The 19,390-nt window shown below is 41.0% G+C and overlaps 1 protein-coding gene across 4 annotated transcripts in view; it reads left to right on the top strand.

Annotated features, from left to right (window-relative positions):
- Positions 1 to 19,390, top strand: part of NFKB1 (nuclear factor kappa B subunit 1) — a 120,604-nt gene that overhangs the window by 56,914 nt on the left and 44,300 nt on the right. For all 4 annotated transcript variants that reach the window (XM_045997107.1, XM_045997110.1, XM_045997109.1 and 1 more), the window contains one exon: positions 11,632 to 11,780. In XM_045997107.1, the coding sequence (XP_045853063.1) occupies positions 11,632 to 11,780 (149 nt within the window). The remainder of the gene's footprint in view (positions 1 to 11,631; positions 11,781 to 19,390) is intronic.

Raw genomic sequence — 19,390 nt, 5'->3', positions numbered from 1 at the left:
GCCATCTCCTCTCCAGCCACTCTGGCAGAGTGTGGCAGAGATGGAGAATGGTGAGGTCCACTTCCCTGATCACCCAGGGCCTGTGGCCAAGGCAGTGCTTCCCTCCTCCGGCTCTCACTTCTGTTTTACCTGGAACCGACCTTGATGATTGTTTTCCTCCCATCCTACCATCTTGGTCAAGCTCCAGCACAGTTGGGAAATTTCTATGTCAGGGTTAAGTCCCGCCTGAGAACTGAATTTATAAAAATTAAAGAGGTAGCATCTCTGCAGCCAGTCTGTGTATAAATGGCAGTTCCTTTTCTTAGTGGAAAACCTGGATTGAAGTGGAAAGGGAGTACAAGTGCTTATAAAATACAAAATCTTAAGAAATAAAAATAGTGCCAAGGTTCCGTGGCCTTACTGGGATTTCAAGCTAAGGAGTTAGTAGAGTCAGTAGAATTTCACACCCCTTTTGTTCAGACTTTTCTGAAATTCCTCAGGGCAATCCCTTCTGGTTCTGTTAGTGAGACAAACCCTATTACAGAACAGGGACCTCAGGGCAAGATAGCCTGGGGGGGCCCAGCTGTCAGCCCCCTCTCCTCACTGCTCACTGCTGCCCCCAGGGCAGTTAACCACTTTGCTGCTCCTTCTTTCCTCCTTGTAGCCTGGAGCCAAATATTTATTCAGTCATTCGTTTATTAATTAATTTATTTATTTGGTCTACTGAAACCCGAGATCAAACCAGATTCATTAGTTCTTTTGAGAAGGATTGATTAAATCGGTTCTGTTTCTGTGCTGGGGATTGGGGAAACGGAAAGAAGAACTAAATAGTGCCTTTGTCCTCAAGGATCAGTCAGTTTAATAGAGGAACTAAAATATGTCCTAAATATCTGAAAGATGAAAATATTGTGTTTGTTTTGTTCACCACTACCTAATCGGCACCTGTAGCTGCCATGTGGAGATGGCTGAATAAAGTTGTTTGGGTTTTTTTGTTTTGTTTTACTTTTTGAATGGAAGAGTGAATGACCTAATGACTCCAAGACCAAGACAAACTTGCAAGAGCCGGCTAGTTAAGGTGGTCATAGAAGGCTTGAAGGTGGAGATTGAATTTTGGCTTGGCTCTTGAGGGAAAGGTAGAAATTTGAAAGCAAACCTCTAACTGGAGAAAAAGAACACAAGCAGAAAAATCAAAAACAAAGCCTCAAATTTAGAAGTCTGAGGTTGAATGGGAATAGTGAACAATTCTGCTGGTAGGAGGAGTAAATGAAAGAGAGAGGTGGGAGTAAGGTTGGAGAGGTATGACAGGGCTAAACTGCGTAAGGTTCAACAATTTGGACTGGGTTTTGTGGAAAATGGGTAGATTATTATATAAGTTTTAATACGAGAATGAGATGCTATACTCAGCATTGTGCTCTAGGAACATAAACCTGGTAGCAACGTGCTAAGGGATTTTGGAAGGGAAAGGCATAGGGACATCTGTGAGAAGAACTGCCTTGATTCTTTTTGAGTTAAACTCAAGAGTTCAGGCTGAAATGGATAAAAACTAAGGCAATGAGAACAGAAGAGAAAGACAAATGCCAAAGATCTGGGGACAATGACCTCACTGAAATTTGGCAACTGACTGAATGTGGAAGACAGCAGAAGTGTCTGAGATGATAGGGAGGTTTCCAGTGCAATCGCTTAGAAGGATCATCTAACACTCGAGTACGTTCCAGAATAAAGGGCCATTAACTCAGTCTTGGGCAGATTGAGTTACAAAGATGTTATGGACAGGAAGATGCTCTGCAGACCACTGGCAATGTTACAGACGCTTACAAGGAAGGTAAACACGTGGGTTTTAAATTAAGGAGTTATCTGCTTGGCACAGACAATTAAAGCTGGGAAACCAGATAAGAACATCAAGAGAGTAATAATCATGGTAGAGATTAGAAGTGCACCAAAGACTGAATCTCTGAAGAAACTTCTCTTTGGTGAGGAAGGAGAACACCTTAGCGGAAGTTTCCAGAAAGTGAGAGGGGAGAGTTTCTAAGAGGGAATGGGAAGACAGCCCAGGTTTCTGAGTGGTGAAGTGGAAGGGAGAGTAAGAAGTGGCTAGTGGATTTGGAAACAGGGAGCCCAGTCATCCTGACCTTGAAGCACTTTTTCATTTGGGGGAAAAGGGATTTAGTTCATTTGCAGAGGGCTACATGTTAAGTACAGCTTTGTACTTAAAGATGAGAACTTTGCCTACACACTTGGTAAGGAGAAAGAGAATGGTACTGAAGCAGGTGTGAGGACCTTTTAAGAAGCTTTCTCACTGGGTCATTTGAGAGAAGATGAAATGAAAGAATCATTCTCTATTTCTGTATTTCTTAGGGTTATGCCTGGCCCGTAGTTTGAATAAATGCTGACCTTCACAGTTGTCATCATCCTAATCAGGAAAGGGATTTTTTTAGAATAAGGGAGAAAACTGTATATGTTTTGCGACTAAGAGGAAGGGTCCTTTTGAGAGGAAGGGAAGAGGTAATTCAAGGAGGTCTGGAATAAGTAGGTACTAAGGGCAAAAACAGACGGGTTGACTCTGGAAAAGGGAACAGACCTACCTTTCCCAGAATTAGGGGAGGATATGTGAAGTAACAGGGACATTTGGAGCCCAGGGAACGGTAAGGAGAAGGAGGTTAAACAGATTCGCATGTGATGGTTTCCACCCTCTCAACAAAGTGAGAGGATCTCTCAACTGCAAATAATCTGCTTAAGGCAAAGAGACAAATGAAAATCACTGTCCTTTATTTTGTGCCGTGTATCAAGAACCATAGTAGACACTTCAAATGATCTTCTTTAATTCGCATGATGATTCAGAGATTATGTATTTGCATTCACATTACACACACAGATGGGAAAACAAGGCAAAAAGACAAACTCTCTTTCCCAGCCTCACGCAGCTAGTAATGTGAGGACCCAGGGTTCAAAGCCAGGACTGTCGGACTGCAGAGCCTGTTCTCTATGGCAAGGGAGCCTAGGGGGGCAGAAAAGGAGCCCCAGTAGATGGAGATCTTGCAGGTGTAGCTGTACTGCCTCATAATCCTGTGGGGTGGTTATTCCTGTCAATTACCCCAGTGAACATGAAAGAAGAGCCCTCTCACATGGGGAGGAAGGGACCGTGAAATTGGGATGGACCAGAAATGTGAATTCTGGGTCCCTGAGGGCAATAACAAAGCAAAGAAGAGAGATATGTTTGAGTCGGGGGCTAAGACTCTTTAGCCCTGTGGAAGAATGCCTGATGGGCATCAGCAGTTAGGGTGGGGCGAGGGAAGGACACGGGGGTGTCTTGGACTTTTAAGAGGAGAGCTGCTACCTTGGTTTTCCAAGGGAGATGATTTCAGAGTGGTCTTTCTTTACCTTTCCCACCGCTGCCAGAATTCCCACCACTGGGCAGTTAGATTCCATCCTGGGGTTCTAGAGCCCCACCCAGACACCCTTCCACCAACTTAAGCTAATGCGCTCTGATGTAAAATAACCATATTCTAATTCAAATAGCCTATTGAGAGGTTACACCGGAATGTAGCCATGGTTTTTTTGTTTGGTTTTTTTTTTTTGAAAAGATAAAATAAGAGAAAGAATACAGTTACCTTACTTCCACTTCCTACTTACACAGCTCTTTATATTTTAATAAATTGCCTTCCATGGATAAATTTTATTACTTAATCGTATATTCACTAAAGAATCAATTATCAAATACCCACACCATGACAAACATTACTGCAGGCACTGGGGATTTAGGAGGAAACGAATCAGTATCCCTTCTCTGATAAAGCCTCTATTCTAGTCTAGAAGAGAGCCAATAATCAATACAAGTAAAGTGTGTTGTAAATTAAGTAGTAATTAGTAGAAAGAAAAATAAAGCAGGAGAAAGGAGCAAGGAATTCAGGGATTGGAGTGGTCAGGTTTCAATAGGGGTGTTGTGAGCCGTGGACCGCCCCCCCTCCGCCCATCCCCCCGGCCCCCTCAGAGAAAATGGCATTCTGCAAAGCCAGAAGGAAGGCAAGAGAACATGCAGGTGTCCTGAGAAGAGTGTTCCAGGCAAAGGACACAGCCAGTACAGAAGCTCTCAGGAGTTGAGCCGGCCAGGTCAAGAACAGCAGGCAGGCTGATGTGACTGCCGGGCTGGGAACAGTAAGACAAAGATGAAGGAGGAAATGGGGGTGGGGTGTCAGGTTGCCCTGGACTGTTAAGATGGAAAGGCATTGGAGGATTTGGAGTTGTTTTTCTTTAACTTCTTATCATGGAAAATCTTAATCATATATACTTAGAACAATATAATGAGCCCCCTTGTACTAATCATTCAGCTTCAACAGCTTTCACTTTGGGAGAACTTTGAGCAGAGGAGTGACAAGACTTGGCATGACCTGACTTGAGCAAGATCATTCAGGAGAAAGGGCGGTGCAGAAGTGGGACAGGCACAGCAAACAGTTCGGAGAGAGATCACCGTGGCCTTAGACCAGGGAGCAGCAGCGGCGGTGGGGACAAGTGGTTGGAGTAGGGATATTTTTGAAGGACTGCCTAGATATTATAATTGTATACTTTGGTGAAAAAAGAGAATTTGAGAATACATATAGTGTGGTAAGGATGGTAAGAGATGTACCCGAATCCCACTACTCTAGACTAAACCCCAATTCTGAAAAATTGGCTTATAAGTGAACATTTGTAACATGATTGATCTATAAGTAACACATTGTGTACTCCTCCTCTGTTCTTCTGCAAGCATGGATGATTGGGCCATATAAAGGGTAAGGATTTATTTGTAATTTACTAATGGTGATGACACCTGTCGAGGTACAAGTGTCAACAATTTTTTTTTAAGATTTTATTTATTTATTTGACAGAGAGAGATCACAAGTAGGCAGAGAGGCAGGCAGAGAGAGATGGGGAAGTAGACTCCCAACCGAGCAGAGAGCCTGATATGGGGCTCGATCCCAGGACCCTGAGATCATGACCCGAGCTGAAGGCAGTGGCTTAACCCACTGAGCCACCCAGGCTCCCCAAGTGCCAACAATTCTTGAAGCTAAGGAAAGTGTGTTACTTATTTTCTGAAAGAATCATGATTTATAAACAGCTATATTAATGTAATAAAACTGAAAATTAAAATAGAACAGACAAAAAAGAAACCTTAGGTCAGAGTATGACAGATAACTCAAAGTTTGAAAGCAGAGTTATAGGTAGACCAGGATTTTATTCCTCTCTCTGTGTAGTCGATAACACACTCTTAGCACATTTTGTTGTATTTGAGTTTGCCTTTCTTATCCCAGCCTGACATCTGAGTCATATGTGTTGTTGGTCAGACAAGTAGGACTGTAAACAAGGTAAAGGAATGTGACTGACTCAGTGCACAGCCAGGAGCCCACTGGAAAAACAACCATGTCATCAACAGTGAATGGGTCAAAGAGGATATTTTCACATCATCCCACCTTACTAAGAACACCTCCCTTACATTCAGAAGACATAGGATGAATTCCGAGGCCCTCTATGTCTTGGCTGTCTGACCTTGGGTTATGTCACCTGTTAGACTGTCTGAACTTCTGTCTTCTACAAAATGGAGATGATATTGTCCTCTCTGTCTACCCAAAAGGGTCAGTGAGAGGCCCGGGAAGAACTGGGACCTGTATAAAATAAAAGAGAAGGAAAGAAACCGGTGCCTCCGTGGAACTGGCTATGTGTCCGGCCCTGTGTTGTCCTTCAACAGCCATCTGAGGTTGCATTACTGGCCCATTTGGTGGCTGTGGAGCATGAGGCTCAGAGAAGTTACTTATACAAGGTCATGGAGCTAGAAGAAGAAAGAGTTGGCATTTGATCCCAGACGGGGTCAACTTAAATCCTGTACCTTAAAAAGAAAGAACCGATTTTACTGAGCATCTTCCCACTCTGTGCCAGAAACCACGTTAGACGTGGTTCTGTCCTCTCTCATTTAATAAAGGTTGTTCTGTACTTCCTGGGTGCTCAACAAAGAATAAAGAACAGGAAAATCTATCTGTCATCACCGAGAGAGGATACATAATGAAAACTTGTTTTCCTTCTTTTTCCCGTTCTCCTCCTCTTCCTTCTCTTTCTTCTTCAACCGCCTGCCTGTGCCTCCTCCTCTCTTTCTTCTTTGTTTTATAATCTGACATGCCTAACTGAGAGGAATCGACGCGTAGCTAATGGTGTCTGTGGCATTTTTTTTTTTTTTAATGAAGGAGCCTTGCAAGAGGACTGGTGCACTTCGCCACCTCACTGCTAACTCTGAGACTTTCTCACAACACACAGCAGCAAAACCAAACAAACAGGTTATTCAGGAGTCACTGTCACGTCCCCACAAAGGAGAGCTGCACGACACCGGGCAGACAGTGTATTTACAAAAGAAAAAGTCATTGAGCCAGCGGTAGGCAGTGTATTGGAAAATGAGAATGGGCTTTGGAGTTGGACGGACCCAGGCTCACAGGGCTGCCCAACACTCTAGTGACAGGAACGATGGTGGTTTGCTTCATCTTCGTGTGCCTCAGTTCCCTCAGCTGTAGAATGGAGTACCCCTACTGACCCCACAGGGCTGACATGAAGACTGGCTGAGTTAACATGTTCCCTTGCCTTCCATACGAACAGTAGGTTACAAAGTATAGATGTGTGTGCTCTGGGGGTTTAACAAGCAAGAAAGCTAAGCCAGTAACCCTTGAGCTGCAAATTGGTTTTACCATCATCTCATTGTAATAAGTTGCATTTGCTTTTCCTGTCTCACTTCAATCACATCCCACCTCCACCCCCACCCCTCTGCCAAAGGGGACAGTCGTGGAGTTCTGTGGGCCAAAGTGGTGAGGAAAGTGTCATGGAAGATGCATATTTAGGTCTTACCTTTGAAGAATGAGTGGTTCTAGATAGAGAAGAGATGGGAAGGACACTCCTGGGGAGATTGGAACCACTTGCAGGAAACCCTGAGAATGGTGATGAGTATGGCTGGGGAGACAGTAAGGAGGACTCTCACCACAGGCCCATTGTACATACTGTTCTCAACCCGCTATCTCCTGCCCACCCCTTCCCTTGTTATACTCCTGCCTCTCGTTGCTCCCTCAGGAACCTTTCTCTGACTTTCTGACCAGGTCAGCTCCCTAGTATGTATGTCTTTTGTAAGGGCTTCGCAGTTAGGTGTTTATATTTCTCTGTGAGTTTCTTTGAGTACTGTGCGCCCCAATCTTTAATTCCTATCAAAACAGGTTATGTCTGTTTTGCACTCACATTGTATCCCTTCAGTCCCCAGCCTGCTGCAGTGCATGAACCATAGAAGGAGCCTAAGAAATACTCACTAAATAAATGGATATGTTTGGGTTTTTGGTGAAGTAGTAGTCTGGAGAGGAGAAAGGTTTATATTTGAGATTACGAATCCCATTAAGTGTCAGCGCTGTATTCCCTCATTTAATCCTCAAAAACAGTTTGTGGAATCGAGTGCATTTCATTTCATTTTAAAGATGGAGAAATTGATGTCCAGAGATGTTAACCATCTTTCCTTATGGACCCAGCTATAGAGTAAGTGGTAACAGAGGGATTGTGTAAGGTGCCTGGCACCTTAACCTCAGAGCTCTCAGATGAATCACATTGCTCTGCTGTTTTAGCAGAAGAGGGACCAAGTTAGGTACACAGGTAAAGTTAGGATAGATTTCTGTTCGAAAATTATGGGTTTTTTTCTTCCTCCTCCTCCTCAATTATCATCATCATGATTATCACTTCATGAGAAAGACTAAGCAGAAAAGAACTCCTTCGGGGCGCCTGGGTGACTCAATGGGTTAAGCCTCTGCCTTCGGCTCAGGTCATGGTCCCAGGGTCCTGGGATCCAGCCCCGCATCGGGCTCTCTGCTCGGTGGGGAGCCTGCTTCTCCCTCTCTCTTTCTGCCTCTCTGCCTACTTGTGATCTCTGTCTGTCAAATAAATAAATAAAATCTTTAAAAAAAAAAAAAAGAAAGAAAAGAACTCCTTCGTGTGTCACGTTTTACATTCATGTTGACTCTTCTGCCAAAGTGATTGGGTCAGATTTCCTCAGTGAGTAGACCAGACATTTCAAATTCTGATCCCCAGAACGTTTTAGACTACTTCTCTTAGTCACCTTTTAAGAACCAGTATGAACTTTGCCAGAGCATGACAGAATAACTTTGAATAAAAGGAGGTGATTTGACTAAGTTTGGTCTTATATGCGACACTAAGTTTCTGTTTTTTACTCAAAAAGCAGATCTAGCCTGTGGTCATCAGGACTGTTGCGTCATAAAGCTCCTGGAAGAAAGGTTTAATTTCATCAAGGAAGCTGAGAAATCCTGAGCACCTCCAAGAATAATAGCTGTTACTATAACACAGTTTATTACTAGAAAATTAACAAAGCCCAATAAAATATGGCAAAAACTTAACCCTAGGAATAAAAGTGGCTTGAAATTGGTCATTCATTCCAGCCCCTGCCTTTAGACAGGATTTTTTTAAAAAATCACCTCAGTGCAGTTTTAAGTCTCTAGACAGGGGAGTGCATTACAATAATCAATAAGATGATAGTTAACACTGTATATTGCTCTTATTTACTGGGCAGCATTATAAAAACTTTAACATATTTGATTCTCGTAACAAACCTGCAAGGCCCTATTTTTATCCCTATTGTATAGATGAGGAACTGAATACTGCCCAAGGTCACACAGCCAGTAAATGGTGGAACTGTCTTCACACCTAGCTAGTCTGCCCCTGGACTAGGTGCTCTTACAGTGTCCCTTGGTAGCTGCTTACTCACATTTTCACCTTTGTCTCCCTGGCTTTCACTGAAAGCTTGACTTGCATTTAAGCCCTTAGGGTTTAAGAGCCTGCTATGTTCAGATTCTTTCAAAAATAACCCAGCCTTCCTGGCAGATGCAGTTGCTTTCTGTAAACTTAATTTTCAAGGGAACTACACTATTCAAAGAAGTAGGGAGGCTGAATAAAAATAACCAAATTCTCTGTAGAACATACAGATTTCTGGATCAGTGGCAAATAGCTCTCAGTCATGGCCGCATTCTCTGAAGTATGCCGTCCCCTAGGTTAGAATTCCATTGTCTTCATTTGCCGTACAACCTGAAAATAGTATCATTTTTTTTTCTGTCCCCACACTTCAGCTTTCTTCTTTCAGTCAGTATTTTGGAAAGTCCACAAAACCCAGGGGCCTCCCTGTCGTTGCCCTGTGGTTGATGTAAAAACCAGATGATGCCATGCTGACCTAAAGTCTTTTAAATGGATCAAACTGCACATTAGTCACTGGCAAAGTTTTCAGGTCCTTTTACCTCAGAGACTACTCATTTCCTCATTCTTGCCGCCCTTCGGTCATGAAGTAATAGCAAGAAAAAGATGTGAGTACTTTTTGAGGATGCCTCCTAGTCTATCCTTCAGTTCTAGTGACTGATTCCTTCATAGTGGTGACATTGAAGGGCCCCGATATCCAAAGGGATTGGGCTCTAATCGCTAGATTCCTTCTGGTGTTCTGCTTAAGTGGAGGGCCTACCTGATTTCACCCAAGTGAAGCATTTCATCATGCCTTACACGGTTGCATTCCTGTGCTCCGAGCACTTAGGAGTGAAATTACATGTCTATTTAGTGCTTTTCGCTGTTCGTTTACTGCCAAAGAAGTCCCTTTAGAAGATGTCATCATAACAAAGGCTGATTTCACATGTTGACACCAAGGTCCAGCACTGCATTGGCAATCCAGGGACTCCGCGGGCACAACCACCAATTTTGGAGCAAACCCAGAACTTTTCATTCCCTGTCCTGCCCTGAAGGGCAAAGACTTTCTTCTGACTGTTTTAAAAGGGAAAGCACTAAGTTCATAATTATTTTTGTAGCCAGGAGGCTTTTTTAAATGTTATACCTGCTCTAGAGATGATTTGTGCTTTGAGGTGGCGGTCAACACTGATTCAATCCTCAGCGTTCTGTGCGATGCGCTTACTCTGCAAGGACAGGAGGGCACTTCCTGGATAGGCTTTTGCTTTGGGAAGGAGTTTTAGAAGGTTTGAAAGCAAACTTTGGCAGCAGCTCTGGACCAAAGTTCAGGCAAAGAGGCGCTAGCATTTCCAGGGGAGCTATACTGTTGATTAGAGAGGATTCTGTTCTTTGCTCAGGGCGGGAAGCGTCTCTCCCCAAAACGCTCTGCCAGACAATCCCAGCTCTGATCAACTGCTCCTCAACTCTTGCAGTGAGAGATTGGATTGGGGGAAAAAATCCATACTGAAAAAATCCGAACAAAACCCTGCCTCAATGGAATATGAATCCATTTGATGATACTTACAGGGGAGGCAGACAGATTGAAGGGGATTCTTTCTTTTTCCAAGAAATTTTATTGGCAAGTGTAGATTCTTCTGTTAATGTCAGAAGGACTTCCATCAAGGATTTGTTGCTAGATGGGATACCTGTCTACTTTCTTTTCCTTCCGAGCTAGGGGCTGCTTGTGCAGATCAAAATATTTCTAATGGTTGTATAGTTAGGAGATCCTGAATTTAGGTCACTCACTTCCTCAAAAAGAGACAAGAAGAGCTAAGGAAATAGGATGGTCACCTCTTCCCAGTGTTAGCCCTGAAAGCCATGGAAACCCCCCTCAGTCCCAGGCAAACCAGGATGGCTGGTTACCCTTTTAGGAAATATAGTGCATTTTAAATAGTTTGGCTGAATTTATCACAGAATTCTGAGTTACAGGATTCAGGAAAGTAAAAATAAGGCCATTGGTCTTTTCTGTTAGTACAAGTTTAGTATTGGGGTTTTCTCAAGGAAGGAATCTGTGGTCTGCTGTAGGAGGCTGGGGGACCAGCTAGAGGAGAAAGGGGGTCCAAGCTGTCTTTGCTTTAAAATGCTGTTATCTCCATGCTACTTTTAGGGCTCCTATCAACATTTTAAAGGTATAACAGTTAATAAGAGAAATTACCTTAAACAGAAAAATCCAATTTTACAAAACAAGAGCTGAACAGATGTCAGATCTAAGGATTTGCATATAGGGAGTGCACTTACTTGAAACTTACTGTGACCCGGACATGTGTAACGCACTTATCAGAGCTCATAGCAGAGAGTGCTCTTGAAGGCTGCAGTGTCCTGACACATCACCACAGACCAGTCCATGGGCTTGGGTATCCATGGCCAACCTTCAGAGCCAGGTCCCTGGCAAGATTCTGTGTCCTGCCTAATCTCATGGCAAAGACTTGGGGCTACACTGCTTCTGCTCCCCTCTCTCTTTCCCTTGATTTCCATCAGTCCATCAACCCCGCTTCCCTTCTCATGGCTCTTCTACCCAGCATTCATTCATGACTGAAAGTTGTGATAAGGGTACAAATGAAAACCTATTCTCAACTAGTTGGAAGGGGCTACGCAGCATCCTCTGAGATGTGCCATTCCAACTTGAACAATACCCACAACATTATAAGTGGCCTGCTTCCTGGACTATATCCTCCCTACACAAAACAACCAGCATTAGCATTTTACTTTATTTCCATCCTGTCATTTGTTCATCACATTTAAAAAAAAAAAAAAAAAGGAACTGTGGTCATATATGTACAGGTATTCCAAATTTCGTATCATACTTTTTACAACTACCGGTTTGTCATAGACGTTTTTCCATGTCATGGTATAGTCAGATGTACTAACTCTTTAAATGTGCTTCTTACATAGATCTGCAACTATGTGGGACCTGCAAAGGTTATTGTTCAGTTGGTCACAAATGGGAAAAACATCCACCTGCATGCACACAGCCTGGTGGGAAAACACTGTGAGGATGGGATCTGCACTGTAACTGCCGGACCCAAGGACATGGTGGTCGGGTAAGTGAGGGCATATTGACACTGTGGAAGGCAGGAGCGGAGGCAACATGGCACCCGGGGACTTGGACTGAAGGTGTCCTTTTCATTCAGAACCTTCCCAAGACCCTCAAAGATGGCTTTATACTCTTGACGATTCTTTTAATGAATTGAGTCTGGATTTATAGGGTGAACATTTTGAGCATGAAAAAGATAGATAAATATTGTTTCAGTTCGCTGCTATTTAGAAAGTGTGCACAGATAAGAAGCCCAGGAATGCAAATTTGTTTTGGCATTCATCAGACTTGAAGTGTAAATACTAAGGGACGTATTCATTTAAGAGTTAGACAGACAGAACAATTTTAAATGAGTGAATTATTATAAAAGATGTTCAGCCCAAAAGGAGTAAGAAACTTTAATTTTATTTGATTCTTAAGAATATCTTTCTAGGGTTTCCTAATACTGGTTTAAACAGTTAATGATAAAATCCCAGTTAATCTGGACTATGCACTCAAAAGAGAGGAATTGTTTAAATCAACTGTAATTAAGTTGATGGTAGCATTTCAGGCTTTGAATTCTGATCGGGTCTTAAGTTGGTTGATATTGGGGAGGTTGAACTTTCATGTTCCTAGGTATTTCTTTGTTTGACTGTGAAAATGTTCAAGTGTGAAAAACCTAGAGAGAGAGCTTTCTTTTTAGTCGCTGAAATCTGATTCTTTTGATGTTAGAATAAAAAGCCTCTAGATTGGAGGAAGAAGCTTAAATTGATTTTAAAAATTCAGTTGTGCTTTATCTGAACTTGTTTCAACATTCTCTTAAACGACTGGCCTGTTTCCTGTTGAATGTCACAGTGTTGGAATACTCTTATGGTTCCTGACTGACCTATGAGAGCTTTGAGATGCAGGGTAATTGTCAGAGTTTCAGACTAATTGATCACTTAGTGTTTCTGCGGATTTACCTCAGCAGGCTGCTTGTGAGTTTGAAGTGTTGGTCCCATTTAATCTGTGTGATAATCATATCCTTTAGAGGAAATTATAGGTGAAGTTCCTTACTAATAACATTTGTTATTATAAAACTGCCAGTATGTTGTCTATAATTTGGTGTTTCTGTGGCTTGGCTTAGTAATCTTCTAGGATTTTAGAAGGAACTAATGGTTATTTGGTTTGAAACCTACAGTAGGAATAGAAGTAAGTTCCCTGTTTCTGAAGAAAGGAAGGAAATCCTTTACTCTCTTGCAGTGGGGTTCTGTCGCTGGGAGAACCCATTCACTCAGCAAACATTCTGAGCACCTTCACTCCCAAGTTTGATCATCAAGATGTCTCCTCATAGCGCTGTGGGATTTTTGTGACCCTATACAACTTCACCAAGAAATTCAGTCAAGAGGATGCCACATAACAGTTACAATAGACTCAGTAGACTTTCTTGTTAAGAGTGTTCTATGAGGGGCACATGGGTGGCTCAGTGAGTTAAAGCCTCTGCCTTTGGCCCAGGTCATGATCCCAGGGTCCTGGGATCAAGCCCTGCATCGGGCTCTCTGCTCAGCGGGGAGCCTGCTTCCTCCTCTCTCTCTGCCTGCCTCTCTGCCTACTTATGATCTCTGTCTGTCAAGTAAATAAATAAAATCTTTTTAAAAAAAAGTGTTCTATCAAACACTGGTACTCCCTTAATAATTGATTTTTAATTGAGAAACTTTTGCCTACAGTCTTTTCTAAAATATAATATTTCCTTCATGATTTGTCTCTCTTATTTATTTAATTTTTAATTGAGAACTTTTGCCTACAGTCTTTCCTAAAATATATTTCCTTCATGATTTGTCTCTCTTATTTATTTAATTTTTTTCTAAGTTTCCAATGTCAGAACCTGTTGTATTTTAGTAGAGAATATGTTAGTAGTTTGGAAACCAGAATTCTCTTCATTTCAAAATGTCACTCTCAGCAGTAGGGTTAGGGGGTAATCTGTATGACTTCTTGAGCCCTTTAAATCCTTCCCTTATAAAATATGAGTTTTGGGCTACAGAATTTATCTCCAGGCCCTTTACCTCTCAAAACTTCTAGACTGAGCTAACATTAGCTAATATTATGAAACAACATGAGCTGACTTGCAACATATGTATTTATGGAATGCCATCGATTACTGTTATTCAGTTCTAACTTGTAGGTAAGAATATGACCTAGAGAAATTTAGGAAGATAGCCAGAGTTACTCCACAGACTTGTCAATACTAGAAATGGAACCAGGAAATCCCTTCAGTAATACTGCTTAGGCTAAAAGTATATATTCATGAGTAGGGCACCAATCCAACATATCAAAAAGAATATATAAAAAATAACTCAGGGGAGATAAATGACTTTTAAGTTATCAAAGCCAGAAGGGAGATTGGGGGAGGATGAAATAGGTAAAGGGGATTGAGAGTACACACATCTTGATGAGCACTGAGTAATATATGGAACTGTTGAATCACTATATTGTACACCTGAAACTAATATAACACTGTATGTGAACTACACCGGAATTAAAATTTTTAAAAAACAAAAGCAAATTAAAACAAATAAATTATCAAAGCCAAAGAAATATTTTTCCTTGGGGTTCTTTTAGTTTCTATATTCAAAGACATTTTGTTATCTAGATTAAAATATTCATGTTTTAGATAACTTGAGTCACAACTGTAGGTTTGAGTGCTAACATTTGCCTTTTAAAATTTTTTTTATTCAGCTTTAGTTTTTTCACATTTTATTTCTTACTCATTTGTTTAGTTAGCTTTTAGTGCCTGTCCTCATAAAAATAATTTTAGTTCGGTATTTTATTTTTTACCTTGAATATCAACAGTTTGTTTCAACAACATTTTAGTTCTCTGAATTTTCAATCAATGGAAACTATCTGTTACTTGACTTTGCTTTAAGTTGCCTTCCTCACCAATAATCACCACACCCTCTGTTTCCTGGCAGCCCTGCTTTAGAGAGATTTTGAAGGCTTTTTTTCTAAACTACTATTTACCACATGTACCAATTTGGTAAGCACTAGTAGTGGATATATAAGTACAAAAGAGGAGCAAGGCCTCCCTCAATGGGCTAGTGCAAACCATATTAAAGTGGTGGTTTTGTAGGTCTAAAAACAATTGATTATTGGCAGTTTTACAATGTTAACCCCAAATACACAGAGAAGATGCTGGTTGGAGAAAATGAACAAAGTTATGGACTGAGGTTGGAAGTGTCCAGCTTCAAAATTAGGGTGTAGATTGGGAGTCAGGATGCTTTTGAATCTTGTGTCAGCTATGAAGTCAATGTTTGCGTCCTGAGAGGAAAAAAAGCCAGGTAGAGGGGCCCCCTTTAAAGTCCCAAACTAATGACATGGGAGTTTGAGCCTACCCAGAGGGCGGCAGTAGTTCCCAGATGGTAACAATGATGATGATGATGGAAACATCTGGCACAGTATAGAGGATTTCAAACCTGTCAGCTAATTAAAGTCACCTTTGGTCACTTTATAAAAATACTGAGCCAGGCCCTCCTCTCAGAGATTCTGATCTCATTAATCTTGCAGAGCATAGAGCAGTGGTTCTCAAACTTTAAGTGCTTTGGCATCTCCTAGAGGATTTGCTGAAATGCAAATTGCTGAGTCCCACCCTCAGAGTTTCTGATTCAGTAGGTTTGGGATAGGGTTTCAAAATTTGCATTTTAATAAGTTCTGGGGAATCAGTGATGCTCCTGGTCTAGAGACTACACTTTGCAAACTACTGTAGAGACTATGGCACTTTGAGAAAGACACAAGATTGTAGACCCACCCCTCTTTTATTAGTTGGGGTAGCTATCTTTTAAAAAAACCTCTGGCAAGTTTTACTGAAGCAACGTATAATTTAAATACTGTAATATTTAGCCTTTAAAGTGTATAGTCTTACGAATTTTGGCAAATACGGGAATAAGAACCGCAATTAAGGTATAGAATAGTTCCATTGTCCCCCAAATCCTATGTGCCTCTACCTCCCACTCTAGGCCCCGGCAACTCCTGATCAGTTTTCTATCCCTGTAGTTCTGCCTTTTCCAGAATGGCATAGAGGTGGAATCCAACAATACCTTTTTGAGTCTGGCTTCATTCACTTGGTGTAACGCATTTGCAGTTCCTCCTGCTTCTTGTGTGTACAAGCAGCGTGTTCCTTTTCATTCCGAAGTGGCATTGCACCCCACTGATGTACATCACAGTTTCTTAGTCCACCTGTTGAAGAACCTTTAGTTTCTTTCCCGTTTTGACAGAGCCACTTTTTGTGTGAACGTAAGTTTTCGTTTCTTTGGTCTCAGGTAAATACTGAAGAGTGGAATTGTAGGGATGGCTCCTAAGGGTCCCTTTGTTTTGATAAGAGATTGCCAAATTGTTTTCCGAAGTGGCCGTACCATCTTGCATTCCCACGTGTTAACATGTATGATGCTCAGTTTTCTCAGTTGCACATGGTGTTAGTAATAATGCCTGCTCTTGTTTTCTTTTACATTTTATTCTAGAAATCTTCGAACATACACAAAAGTAGAAAGAAAACCACAATGAGCCCTTACCGTACCCATCACCCAGCTTTGACAGTTAATTATTACATCCTGGTTTAAATATACCCCTGCCTAGATAGCTTTCATTTATTGATATCTGATCAAGTTCCATTCTGTTAGGAGAATACTTGGTATGAGTTCAGTCCTCTTATTAAATTTATTGAGATTTGTGTGATGGATTAGAATATGGTATGCTTGGTAAATGTTCCTTGCGCACTTAAAAAGAATGCTTAGTCTAATTGAGTTGAGTGCATATTCTATAAATGTCAATTAGGTCAAGTTGTTTGATAGTGTTGTTCTAGTCTTCTCTGTCCTTACTGACTTTCTCCCTGCTTGTTCTCTCAGTTGTTAAGAGAGAGGTGTTGAAATCTCTGATGATATTTATAGATATATCTATTTCTTCTTCCAGTTTTATAAAATTTTGTTTCTTGTATTGTGTGAAGCTCTTTTTTTTTTTTTAAGATTTTATTTCTTTAGAGAGACAAAGAGAGAAGGAATACAAGCAGGGGGAGTAGGAGAGGGAGAAGCAGGGTTCCCTCTGAGCACGGAGCCTGATGCAGGCCTCGATCCCACGATGTTGGGATCATGACCTGAGCCAAAAGCAGATGCTTAATGACTGAGCCACAGGTGACCCTCCTGAAGCTCTTTTATTAGATACATAAACATTCAGGATTCTTATGTCTGCTTAATGAATTGATCCTTTTATGGGTATGAGTGACCCTCTTTTATCCCTTGTAATAGTTTTTTGCTCAAAAATCTACCTTGGGGCGCTTGGGTGGTGGCTCAGTGGTTTAAGCCACTGCCTTCGGCTCAGTTCATGATCTCAGGGTCCTGGGATCGAGTCCCACATCGGGCTCTCTGCTCAGCAGGGAGCCTGCTTCCCTCTCACTCTCTCTGCCTGCCTCTCTGCCTACTTATGATCTGTCTCTGTCAAATAAAAAAAAATTTTAAAAAAAATCTACTTTGACTGATACTAATATATAGCCATTTCACCTTTTTAAAAAAAAAAAAGATTTTATTTATGTATGCAGGAGAGAGAAAGCACGGGGGTAGGGGTGCCCACTGAGCAGGGAGCTCACCTTGGGGCTCCATCCTAGGACCCCAGGATCATGACCTGAGCCAAAGGTCGATGCTTATCCAACTGAGCCACCCAAGCACCCCTCAGCTTTCTGCTCATTAATGTTAGTGTGGAACATTGTTTTGCCCATCCTCTTAGTTTTAACCTATTTGTGTCTTTATATTCAGAGTAAATATGCACTGCATAGTTAGGTCTTTTTTTTTTTTTTTTTCTATTTGACACCCTCTGCCTCTTAATTGAGGTCTTTATATAATCTCTATTTAATCTGATTACTAATAGGGCTGTGTTTCACTCTCCCATCTTGCTCTTGGTTTTCTGCTTATCACATCCGATTTTTGATCCCTCTTTCATCTTTTTTTGTCTTCTTTTAGATTAATTATTTGCTATGATTTTATCTTCTTTTTGGTTTATAACCACTTTATGTATTTAAAATTTGTTTTACAGCTTGCTATATACTATACATCTTTAACTTATCGTAGTCTACCTTTAAGTAACGTTATACTTCTTCATAGATGGTATATGAACAGTACTTCCATTTGTCGTCTCAGCCTATGGCTATTGTGTACTCTGTTTTACACCTACAGATGTGATAATCCCCACGATGTACTATTTTTTAAATTTCTGCTTTAAATTCTCAATTATCTTTTTCTTATTAGTTTCATAGGTAGAATTTAGATTCATCTGTTGCATATAATACCCAGTGCTCATTACTTCAAGTGCCCTCCTTAATGCCCATCACCCAACTACCCCCTCCCCCACCCAGCTTACCTTCAGTAACCCTCAGTTTGTTCTCTGTAGTTCAGCCACTCTTACGGTCTGCCTCCCTCTCAATTTTCATCTTATTTTTTTCCTACCTTTCCGCTATATTCATCCATTTTGTTTCTTAAATTCCACCTATGGAAAAATCATATGGTATTTATATTTGACTAACTTATTTCACTTAGCATAATACACTGTAGCTCTATCCACATCATTGCAAATGGCAAGATTTCATTCTTTTTGATGGCTGGGTAATATTCCATTTTATAAATATATGCCACATCTTTTTTTTTAAACTTTAAAATTATTTATTTTTTCAGCGTAACAGTATTCATATGCCACATCTTCTTTATCCATTCATCTGTCAGTGGTCATTTGGGCTCTTTCCATAGTTTGGTTATTGTGGACATTGCTGCTATAAACATCAGAGTGCACTATTTTTGTATCCTTTTTCGAATCACTATTTTTGTATCCTTTGGATAAATACCTAGTAGTGCAGTTGCTGGGTCGTATGGTAGCTCTGTTTTTAACTTTGTGAGGAAACTCCGTACTGTTTTCCAGAATGGCTGAATGCTCAATTATCTTTTAAAAGAAATTTTAAATAAGGAAAAAAGTATTTATATTTAACCACATATTTATCATTTGTAGTGCTCTTCATTCTGTTTCGTAGGTCTAGATTTCTGTCTGGTAGCATTTTCTTCTGCCTAAAGCCCTTCCTTTCCTTTTTCTTCTATTGCTGGTCTGCTGTCGGTAAATTCTTCAGTTGTCATACATCTTTAAACTCTTCATTTTGTCTCTGTTTTAGAAAGATATTTTTGAAGAGCATAGAATTCCAGGTTGACAGTGTTCTTTCACATTCTTAAAATATGCTGCCCTCAGGGCCTTTTGGCTTGCCTTGTTTCCAGCAAGAGGTCTGCCTTCATTCTGATATTTTGTTTCTCTTCATGTAGTGTGTCATTTTTTTTCTCTATCAATAGCTTTTCAGATTTTCTCTTCATTAATTTTCATTTCTCTTCACTAGTTTGAAGCAATTTTATTATGGGCTTTAGCATAGTTTTCTTCATTTTTTTGTGCTTCAGAGTTGATTAAGATTTTTAGATTTCTGGGTTTAGAGGTTTTTATTTTTTAAAGATTTTATTTATTTATTTGACAGGGAGAGAGATCGCAAGTAGGCAGAGAGGCAGGCGGGGCCTCCTGCTGAGCAGAGAGCCTGATGCAGGACTTGATCCCAGGATCCTGAGATCATGACATGAGCCGAAGGCAGAGTCTTAA

The sequence above is a fragment of the Meles meles genome, chromosome 2 (genome assembly GCF_922984935.1).
Source record: "Meles meles chromosome 2, mMelMel3.1 paternal haplotype, whole genome shotgun sequence".
In the NCBI taxonomy this organism is placed as follows: Eukaryota; Metazoa; Chordata; class Mammalia; order Carnivora; family Mustelidae; genus Meles; species Meles meles.
This window is presented reverse-complemented; position numbering and strand designations above follow the sequence as displayed.